General features: G+C 26.2%; 1 protein-coding gene across 1 annotated transcript; it reads left to right on the top strand.

Moving 5' to 3' along the window:
• Nucleotides 1–10,041: 10,041 nt before the first annotated feature.
• On the top strand, nucleotides 10,042–10,811 carry LOC105634703 (SAUR-like auxin-responsive protein family). Its single transcript, XM_012217597.4, has one exon. It carries the CDS (start codon nucleotides 10,214–10,216, stop codon nucleotides 10,652–10,654), a length of 441 nt encoding a protein of 146 aa, XP_012072987.1. The 5' UTR covers nucleotides 10,042–10,213; the 3' UTR covers nucleotides 10,655–10,811.
• The last annotated feature ends 1,175 nt before the right edge of the window (nucleotides 10,812–11,986 follow it).

The raw sequence follows: 11,986 nt of genomic DNA, 5'->3' as shown, positions 1-11,986 counted from the left end.
TATGATATTTTATTACAATATCACCCTAAAATGAAGATTTAAATTTATAATAACAATTTTTTTTTTTAAACTCCTTTTCAACCTTTACAATAAACTCCTGTTTAATAAATTTCCATTTGTAAGCTCTAAATCATTTAAAAAAAAATTATAGTAGAAAAGTTGCATTAAGATCTAAATTAAAATTTTGAAATTCTATTATTAATATCACGACGATAATAATTAATATTTTTATTTAAAATATTAATATATGCATTAAATACATGTTGATTTATTGATATGATGGAATGTCGGATTGCTAGAAATAAAATATGAATTATTGGATAATTATTTGTTATCTATAGTTATTTGTATGTGTTCTGGTATTGGAATAATGTGAATCACTGTGTGTTACGGGTTTTTATCGAGACCTAATATTAAAACGCTCTGATTGTAAAGGGTACAGCTCTTTGTACACGCGGATGAACCACGTCAAAATGTTTATCGAGGAAATTTGGTGGTTTCACTAACTAATAGCATATTTTTTAAAATAAAATAAGAATTTTTAATACAAAATTATTATAAATTTAATAAATTGAAAATTTTAATACAATTTCTCTTTGAAAAGCTCCATACTAATAAAATTTTTATTTAAATATAGATACAACTAATTAAATAAAATTCAAATTTGTAAATTGTTATGAATCTTGATTTTATTATTTTAAATTATGAATATTTTTTATTCGAAATTCTTAGGAAATAGCATAAGATATGGAAGGTTTTATAGTAAATATTTTTATCTAATTATCATCTATTTTTATAATTTTATTTATAAAAAAATTAAAAATGGGAATGAGGAGGAAAAACATTAGGATCAATAAAATAATCTTATTAGAAATTTATATTGAAAAAATATATTTAAAATTTTTAATTTTATTGGTCAAAAAAGAAAAAAACTTTATTTGAATATAAATTGTGATAGCTAATTAATATGGTAATAAAAATAAAAAATATTTATTAACTGAAATATTAATTTAATTATAAATTTCAAGAGAAAATTAAAGAATTAATAACAAAAATATTTAAATTGCTTTTAAAATCATTGAATAAATTGCTAAGGTGAGTAAAAAAAATTTAAGGGAATGACATATTAAATTTTATTTGTGTTAATATTAAAATTTGCTTGTCAAATTAGTATTAAACCAACAAACTCAATGATATTTTTTTTTAATGGAATATTAAGTTTTGATTTTGTTAATATTAATTTGATTGTGCTATTTTGCTTTTCCCATTAATAGCATAAGATTAATTTACTAATAGTATATTGTCCTTTTGTGAAAGTTCAATCTATCTTAATTAGAAATTATAATTATAGTCAATTAAAAAATTTAAATGAAGGTAATTTAATTTAATTAGTTATATTAGTTTCTTATTTGAATTTAAGTCTCTTTGGCTAAAAAATAGAACAAAAAATAATTAAAATAAAATAATAAATTTTTGATAGTGTAAAATATAAATATAAGTTTTTTTTTTTTTAATCATTTAGTACTCGAAGCTCATTTGCTTGACTAATTTGGATTCGTCAGACAGACATACAAAATGCGCAAAGTGCTTCTTTCCGAATATTTAAAGAAACTCATACCCAGAGCTCAAACTCGAGATCTATGATTAAAGGAGAAATGATCACAGAGTCGAATTCGAGATCTCTAGTTAAGAGAAGAAAAATCCCTATCATCTCATCCTATCCTCGAGGGTGAAAAATAAGTATAAGATTAATAAAGTAAAAATTTTAATACATCCCAAATTGAAAAAGTTTATACTAATTAAAATTTTTTATTTAAAATTAAATATAAAAAATCAATTAAGTTTTAACCACTTCATCCAATTTAGTTTTTAACAATTTATAAAATATCATTCCATCTGTGCGGATCAAACGCACGACCATAAGGCCAAATGCCGTGTGCTCTACGGGTCGAGGTAAGACGGCTGAGCCCGAAGTTTGTTAAATGCTATAAATTATTAAATTTTAAACATTTTTATTCAAATTTTATAGAAATAGAAGATAAAATGTGGAAGAGGCTAGTTTTATAATTTATTAATATTATTATTCATTTTTTTACAGAACTAAAATAATGATAAACATTATTCTTAATAAATAACAAAAATTTGTAAATTAAACAATGAGTATCTATAATGAATTGAAAATATTTAATACGTGTTCAAAAGTGTTCAAAATGATTTGGTTTTTAATATAATTAAGATACAAGTACATCAAATCTTTTAAAGTGTCTATACAACTTTTACCTACTTCTATAATAATATATTCAATTTCGCTTTTCATTTTTTTTAAATTACAATCTTATTTGCTTTTTCAGGAGAAAATAAGAATTACAAATTTCACTTTTTATTCTCATTTAATATACATATTTATCAACAAATATTTTACTAAATTAATTGAATCTTAAAAATAAACAACTAATTAAAATATAGACCTTCCATATTTTTAGTATAGAAAAAAAAAAAAAAACAATTTATCTACCATAAAAACATTTTTATATGAAAATGACCTTATTAACCATTCGGTTTGAAATTATAGTTATCGCAATACAAAATTATCTTGCTCTACCAATGGTAAAGCCACGACACGTAAAGGTGGTTTCACGAACTGCCACTGGAGATCCACCACATATATTCTTGAATAAAAGCCACAAGAGATTCAGAAGGAACTTCATACTCACGAACTGCTTTTGGCATCAAGTGGATAAAAACGAGTTAAAGTTTCAGATAACGATTGCTTGAGCAACCATGACCTTTTGGTAATTATGTTTGTTTCTTGGGAATTTTGATAGAAAAATAGTTAGATGCTCGGAATTGATCCCCTGGATGGATTTGTAGGTTTTGTGGTGAGGTGAGGTGAGCTGGTGTTGGTGAAGTGAGATTTGGAGATTTGTATTTTTTTTTTAATTAAAAACAAAACGGTGCGTATAAATTTAACTAATTGCCAACTATAAGAGAGTGTGGGACCAATAAAAATTAAATAAAATGGATTAAATTTTAAATTAGAATTTAATTATAATTAAATTTTAAATTCAAAATATTAGGAGAATAAAATTGCATCATGGTACAATTAAAATAATCGGAAATTTTTTTTTTATAGTTTGGCCAATAAAAAGTCAAATTATAAATTCCAATAAATTCCATAGTTTATGATTAGGAATTAAAAAAAGTCAAAAAGAGGTTCGTGATTGAAGAGTACAAAAAGTGGGTCTAAGGCCCATATAGTAGAAACAAAGTAGGCTAATATTGACGCAATGACTTGTATTGTACTTAGTCGGTCAACTTGTCCTGTTCATTTTTCTTTGAATTTCCTTTCACGTCCCGACCTGCTTTGTTTTGTACTCGATGGATTCTTCCCCCAATTTCTTTGTCAACTGCTCCCACTTGAATACTCCACTGTATGCTGTTACATTTTCAACTATACTTTTTATATATTTTCAATCGTGTAATAAACGTTTAATCGATTTAATTTTATGATTTAAAATATTAAATACAATGATTTTATAACTTAAAATATTTAATAGTTAAAACTATATAAATTAAAATATCTAATAGTTCAAATTAAAAGTTAATAGTAATGCTAAAATGTTAATTTTGAAAAAAAATATTCTGTATGTTTACCCTATTCCTATTCTAATTAGACATGGAGGATGTCATCGGTGTTTTACAATTTTAAGAAATAAATAAAAGAATTTATGATTAGATATTTCTAGGAAACTGTCCCCGCGATAATAATTTTTCCACTGGTCGCAAGAAGTTAATAGAAATTTCATCTCTAATATGTAATGACTAAATAAGAAATTAAAATTATACTTTTAATTTCTTCTATCATAAGAACTCAATCTAAATGAGAAAATGGTTGTTCAACAATAACTTTTTAAATAGTTTGTAGTAAACGTTATCTTTTATAGTGTTTGGTAACAAAATTTTTAAATTAATTTTTGAAAGTTAATATAATATTTTATAAAAGGGTAACCACTAAGTAACTAATTTTGCCAAAAAGATCGTATATGGTTAAAATATTGAAAGTTGTTAAAAGGAAGAATACTTAACTCATATTTAAAATATAAGTAGCATTTGTGTATTTATAATATAATTGCTCAACAATTTATTACCCTTTTTTTTTTAATAAAGAATATGTCCATTGAAATGAAGAGATACAACTCCACTGCAAAAATCAATGGTATGCTAACCAATGTGGTCTGATTGGCCTTGTCACTCGATCATAAGGATTTCTACAAATTTGATGAATATCGTGTTAACTCCAAATTAATAATAATAAAAAAGGAAATTGTAACTCTTCCAAAATGTAACTTACTAATGCAAAATAAATAAAATAATAATAATTATGAATGAGTTAATTAATTAATTAATATTTTTTATTAATCTTTTTATTATTAAATAATATTTATTTTATATATAACACTTATTATATATACAACAACTAGATATTTGAATTACTTGTTCTACTCCCTCTCTCCTGGAAAAATATATTTATTAAGAAAAAAGTTAATATGTTTGAATAGTAAATTTTATCAATATTTTTCTTAATATATCCATACATTCATATTAGATATCACTCTCAATAAATAATTGAATGAGAAATCAACTCTAGGATATAAGATTTTGAATATTGCTACAATAAATTTAATAATTAGATTTAGAAATGAATATTCATTTTGAATCCTTAGCATTCATTAAATGAATTACCAATCAAATGTGGAGCAAAATTTTCGTAGAATTATTAAATTTATCAAAAATTATATATATATATATATATATATATATATATATATATATATATATATATATATATATATATATATAATCCTGAAGCAAAAAAATAACTTTAAAAGGCTAAGTTGAGATTTCTTTCTTTCAGCTTTCTTATTTTTCTTTTTTTATAAATTTTCTGATTTATTAATCACTTTTTACATTTTTTTCTCATTTATTAATCACTTTTAAATCCATATTTTCCTTTTTTTTCTTCATGTACTTTTCTCATCGGCTAAATATAAAAACCCAACCTATAAACCACAACCTAGAAAACGTCCTGGAGCCGACCCTTTTGTCCAACTCTACTATCTTCGATGAGTCTAGCGCATCAGGTCCATTTCAAAAAGCAGATAGAACCTTGATTTATCTTTTCCTTTTTATTGCCAATCCTCCTCTTACTAACACTAGTTTTTTTTATTAATTATATGTGATTATCAGGCGTGGATAATTGGAGAAATAATAAATGAGGTTTGAATGTAAATTAGTATTTCTAACAGAATAAGCCCATCAAATCACATTAATGACGATCTTCATAGCTATCAGTTTGCCGTTTACGAGCGCAAGATCATGCGGCGGCTATTTGCCTCTAACACACTTTATATCCGGGATGCAAGGCCTTTGTGCCGAGCTTGATTTATAGTATCTTACAAATTAATTCACTTTTATTTTGGTTTTGATTTTTTTTTTTTATTTTGGGATACTGGATGCTACTTTATGTTGGTTTTGTAAATATAAACTGAAAGTTTTCTAGGCAGACTTTTGCCATCTTAGATCACATGGAGCATATTTGATTTTGGTTCTAAATGACCTATGTAATGATAGGTGCATAATAAGTATGGATGAATATTTAATAGTCACAACATTAACTTTAATTTTCGGGAGTTGGATTTTCTATTCCTAACAGCACAGAACCTGATTCTTGCTAGGGTAAGTCACTGACCTTGCAATATGAGGAAGTTGTTGAATTATGGGACTTTTCCAGCAATTTTGTTTTCATTGAAGATAATCTGGGGAAGAATAGAGCCTTGCTTCTGTCCAAAAATTGCAAGAGTTGAACAACTTTGTTTTGATTTCTACTGGAACAATTGAATTGACTAATAAATAATTGTATGTTTGTCAGGTGATATTTCTTTTGTTTTTGGATAGAAAATCATTTTCTATTTTATTTATTTCTAATTTTTTATTTCAAAATACCTTTAATCTTCTATAAACGAGTACTTAGAACTACTTTATTATCCATAACATATATTTGTTTTATATTGTTAATTGAAAATTCTTCATTTTTCTCTAGTTAAGGTATTATCATCATCGATAATAGAGACCCTGTCCATAAAAGTAACCCTTTTCAATTAGATTCTTTTGTCCATTAAAATCTGTTTATTTTTTTCCTTTTGTGTTTGTTTCATTGATGTCCTCTCCTTATTTTGTACTTTGAGATGAAAACTCAAAAATTATAGACTTTGAAATTAATGCATTTTAAGTATTTCCTATCATAGATTCTCACAAAATAGGAATCTTTATATGAAAAAGTTCGTTGTATGATAGTTCGTTATATAATAGTGGAAATAGTGAGATATGTTATAAGAAATCAATTGTTTTCTTATACATAGCTTTGTGTTTCTTTTTGCAATCAGTTTTGCCGCTTCTTCTTCTACTTTATTATTACAAGTTTTTTCTATTTGCATAGCTTTTGGATCTGATATGGAATCTATGGTTAGACTATGGTAGAGGAGTGGTTTGATTTTTGTGGAGTTACTATGGTTTTTGAACTCATCGTAAGGTGTGCGACCTCTACTGTTTATATTACCTTAATTTGGCAATTTGACATTTTTTAAGAAACTAAATTTATAAAGCAACAATTTCAACTACTAAATTCTAGAACAAATTAGTCACAAAAGAAAACTAGAAGAATTCAAAATAAACAAGTGGAAGAATTACTACTAATATAAAGTTGTTCAAAGTTCATTGTTATTTAGTAATGTAATAACAAGTTAAAAAGAAAGAATCCCGACGAATTTGATTTCTTAATTAACGAAACCTTTAAGTTCCTTACATACATATATAAAAACAATCTATCAAGAACTATCAATAATACACTTGGAATTTTTTCACAGCTTATGAGATACTCAGAAATATTTTCTAGAAATAAGAAATGATATAAATTGAATATTGGCTTTGAAGTTAAGAGAGCTAATAGCCACACTCAATATCTCCATTCAATTATTGTATTCTTTTAGTTGTTGGTCCCAACATATTCCATTGGCTGTGTTATAATTAGGAATTCCAAGAGTTTACAATTTGTCAAATTTAATGTTTGATTGCTTGGAAAGATTTGGAATAACATACTTTAGAGCTAGATCTTTATCAACTTTCTTGTGCTCAAGAACAATTGTATCCGTAACTTGAAAAGAATTATATAAAATTTATTAGAATTGCAACTCACCTTTGTATCTCTCTAATACTCGAGAAAGGAAGGTCCTTAATTGTAAGAGAGAGTAAAACACAATGGTAATAGGGTAAAAAACAAGAAGAGTATATGTTGTTATTTTTTTTCTTATCTATGTCTTATACAAACTTTACAAACCGGAGCGGAAAAAAAATTAGCCACTATTTTAATGGAAGAAAATTGTTTTGTTGGCTTCATTTTTCTTTACAAGAGTTAAGGAATATTATTATTGACCATAGCTTACTATTGGTAGCTTTATACTCTATGGAGTTTTATTTTCAATTCAGAAATGCATGCAATTTTTTTAGTGAAAATAATTTTTTTTTTTATTCTGTTTATGCTTGTATTGTTTAAATATAATTAGAACTATATCATATATATTGACTGAGAAGAGCTTATTCCCGAGTGCCTTCTTCCTTAAAATATTCAATAGAAATATTGCAGAAGAACAAAATTCTGAGAGTTATTCGCAAAAACTTAGTGAAGAGTGTGTATTGAGCTTTCTTCGAGATTGTTGAGAACAAGGAAGATTATAACAAATTCTATATAGCATTTTCTAAGAATCTCCAGCTGGATATCTATGAGAACTCTACAAATAAGATAAAACTTGCTGAACTGCTTTGATCCCACTGCACTGAAAGTGGTGATAGTTAACGAGGCTTATGGACTATGTCATTTGAATGAAGGCATGTCAGAGTGATATCTATTACATTACTTGTGAGAGCAAGGTTGTTGAGAATTGCTCATTCCTACATGGTATGAATGATTACAATATTTATTTATATCTACATGTTAACGTATTTCTGAAAAATTTTGTAAAATTTTTTTAATAATAATTATTATAATATTTGAAATTCAATCGCATTTAATTTTGAAAATTTGATATGTAAGTATATCTTGAAAAATGACGAGTTCAAATCATACATGAAACATAACGTAATTTTTTTTATTATCATTATTCCAATGAACTCCCATATTGGAGTTCTTATGAATCCTAATATAGTGGACATGAGTAAATATATTTGAAATGATGTTACATTCAAGCTATGGATTTGATGAAAATATCATACTATTGCTGATTAATTGCGTCACAAACTTCCTAACTTTTAAAGAGATACATGAGTTGTATAGTATTATATGGTGTCTTTTAATTTCTAAGTTAATAAAAAATGCAAGGTAGGTGCACTTATAAATTTAAAGACTTGAAAATTTGAATAGGCTTAGGTCAAAGTTCATTTTATTTAAAAAACTTCAAGCTTAACTTAAGTTCATTCTATCTAAAAAACTTCTAATTATTTTTATTTCTTATTTAGTATAAAGTTACAAATTAAAAGTTTTTGAAAACAAAGTATAATGTATATCAGATAAAATAATCCATGCAATGTGCAGGCTTTCACCTAGTTTTTACATAAATTACAATGTAAATGTCAAATCGGTTTAGATACTGTCTAACCACTATTATGAAACTCTTAATTGTTGTTTGTATTACTTGTAATAAAGCCGGCCAATACTACGCTTTGAAATCAGTCCGTAGATACAGGGAAATTAATAAGCATAAAGACAAATTTTAAAACAAATAATTCCTCCTCACACGTTGTAGATATCGCCAATGTGAGAATTAATATTTTTGTTGGTCCATTTGATTATATATTTTAATGAGTGATAGTTATTAATTAAATATAATACCTTTTTATATTTCATTAAAGAACAAAATTAAAACCATTATTTTATCTATTCATGCTACCCACCACAACCACATCTTTTTTTTTTCTTCCCTTCTCTCTCTTTAGGGTTTGAATTTAATTAGAAAAAAGAAAAGGAAAATTTAGTAATTGGTAAAGCACAACTTTATATTTATTCCATATATTAGTTTATTAAGTTATTGGAACGCCTAGGGACATAAAATAGAATTCAATCTTTATTTGAAGTGGAAAGATTGTAAATGTCCAAAAAGATTATTTTAGTTGCAGCTCATAAAAAAAATAAATGAAGAAGACAAAAGTGGTTGATTTTTTATATATTATGGTTGGCATGAGAAACTAATTAATGCTTTTTTTAAATATAATTTATTAATAATAATAATATTAAATATTACAAATAATCATAGATATGCATAAGATATCAAATAGATTTGGCTAAACTTTATTGTGGTTTGCTATATTTGTTAATTACAAATCAAAATTCTAATTTGGATTTTGGTATATTTGTTAATTACAAATAAAGATGTTAATTTCTTTTAATACATAGGAGGTACAATGAACTGGGAGAACATATAAGCTGCACAGTAAAAGATAGACTTTCATTTGAATAACATTGATCAAATTAACCATACCTTTTATGGTAGGAAGAATTCGAACTCGAGGACTACTATTCACATGTTTTAAGAGAATTTGATCGATATTGTAACAATAATAAAAAAAATAAAATAGTGATTGAGACTCTAGGCACATTTAGTGGTGGTAAATTCACTTATCTAATAATAATGAAAATTTCTTATGGGCTCTTTGAATGGAGATTCACCAAGCATCAATTTGCAAGACTGCAAATGGCTATCCATCCATTGCCAATAAAAGGGAGCACCAAAGTCTTATCATTGATATTCAATTTTGGTTTATCAATTAATTGCTATGAACCACTATTAGTAATTCAAAAAAAAAATCTTACCATAATCATAATTAGATTCTCAATAATTGTGAAGTCAAAAAAAAAAAAAAAAAAAAAAAAAAAAGGAAAAGTGAAAAACCACTAATTCTAGAAACATTCTCTCCCCAAAGTCCAAAAACACAATACAAATATTCTTCCCCTCCCCCACACCAACCCTGTCCTTATAGCCATGAGACCACTTCTCCAATAGCTCTCTCTCTCTCTCTCTCTCTCTCTCTACTCCACACCATCTTTATAGCTATCTCCAAAATTTTCTCTCCTTGATCCCAAACTCAAGAAGTGAAAGGAAAAAAAATGAAAATGTTGGGCAAAAAGATGAATTCTTTCAAGAAACTTGCAAAGAAGGTGAAGGTTATTGGTAAAGGTGGGTGTGAAGAATCACAACAAAAATGTTTCTCCAAGGTTATTTGTAAAGGTGGGTGTGAAGAATCACAACAAAAATGTTTGCTTGGTGAATTTGAAGATGCTTCTTCTTTGACCAGAAGAACAACACCAACTGGGTTTTTTGCTGTATATGTTGGAGAAGAGATGGAAAGATTCGTTGTTCCAACAGGTTTTCTTAGCCATCCACTCTTCAAGATGCTATTAGAGAAGTCACAAAATGAGTTTGGCTTTGGGCAAACAGATAAGCTTGTGGTTCCATGTAGTGTGTCCACTTTTCAAGAAGTTGTAAATGCCGTTGAGTGTTGTAATGGGAGGTTTGATTTTGGAAATTTGGTTGAGGAGTTTATATAGATTAACAATATTGGGTTGATGGGTTTAATTGGGTTTACAAATTCATAAGCTAGAATATGTAAAATTCATATGTACTCATTTCTATCTTCCTGTATGGCTAGGCTAATTTTTGGTACTTAATATCATTGACAAAATATGAGTTTCTTGGCAGAGTAAATTGAGTCTGGATAGTTTAATTTATTTTTTTAATCCTTTTTTCTTTTTGGGTGTAGTCTGAAGAGTCAAGAGTATATCTTGGCCCTTGGATTTGGATATTGACCCAAATGGAGAACTTAGAGAAAGGAGATTACAAAAAGAAAAACTCAAGTTATGTCGTCTTGATTTTCTGTTAATTTCTTAAAAGACCCTTTAATTATAATAAACTCACAGTTTCAAAGATAATTTTAATATTAATCGATGAAGTGTTAGCTGGAGATCTCAACCTTCGTAAGAATGAGAATAAAAATTTAATATTCGAGAAGCACACTTTATTGGTAGGGTAAACTGAGGGAGATTACATCTTCTACCAAGAAAAAGAAAAAGACAACTTCAATAGTATGAAGCCATTATCTCATTTCTCTCTTTCCTTGTTTTTAAGTTTTGTTGGAAGATTGAAATGGCTAATCCAGCAATTCTTGTTAAGAGCTCTTGTTCGAGTTGAGGCAACAAACTCCATAATTTCTACCGCTGTTACCCGTTGGTGGTTGAATAAAGAAAATTACAATGATTTATCGTTTTGGTTGGTGGTTGAAACTTAAAATTAGGAATCACTTTTTAAACCATGTGGTTATAGTTTCATCGAGGAAATGTTTTCTTATTATTTAAAGAGTTCAAAACCCTACCAAAATAATGGCAGATCCATAATTTTTTTTTTTGTCAACACATAGAAAAAATTAAATAAGTTAAATATACTAGGATCAATATATAAATAATTTTTTGTTTGAAAAAATAGGGGTCAATTTACTCCTAATTTTCTATATTAGATCCACCATTACCCGATAAGGAAGTTAACAATTTTTAGTTTTTGGTTGTTTCGTTTTTTTAAATTATTCTTTTGACTGTCATTTCACGCATATATACACATATTAATTGAAATTCCGTTCTTCATATGCGGTTATAAATACATTGTTTGAATAATATTATTTATTTTGATTAATAACATTAATTATTAATATGTATTTTTATTATTCAAAACTTAACTACAATAAAATATCTTTCTCTTTTTTAATTAATAGACTTTATAAAAGAAAAAAAAAAAAATAAAAGGGATGATATTTCAAAAATAAATTAAAAAAAAGAATATCATTACTCACTATATTAAAAATATATTTAAAGTAACTAAAAATAAACTTT

The sequence above is a fragment of the Jatropha curcas genome, chromosome 2 (assembly GCF_041381405.1).
Source record: "Jatropha curcas cultivar XTBG-Jc1 chromosome 2, XTBG_Jcur_1.0, whole genome shotgun sequence".
Taxonomy (NCBI): Eukaryota; Viridiplantae; Streptophyta; class Magnoliopsida; order Malpighiales; family Euphorbiaceae; genus Jatropha; species Jatropha curcas.
The sequence above is the reverse complement of the archived record's forward strand: the minus strand, read 5'-3'. Positions and strand labels throughout refer to the sequence as shown.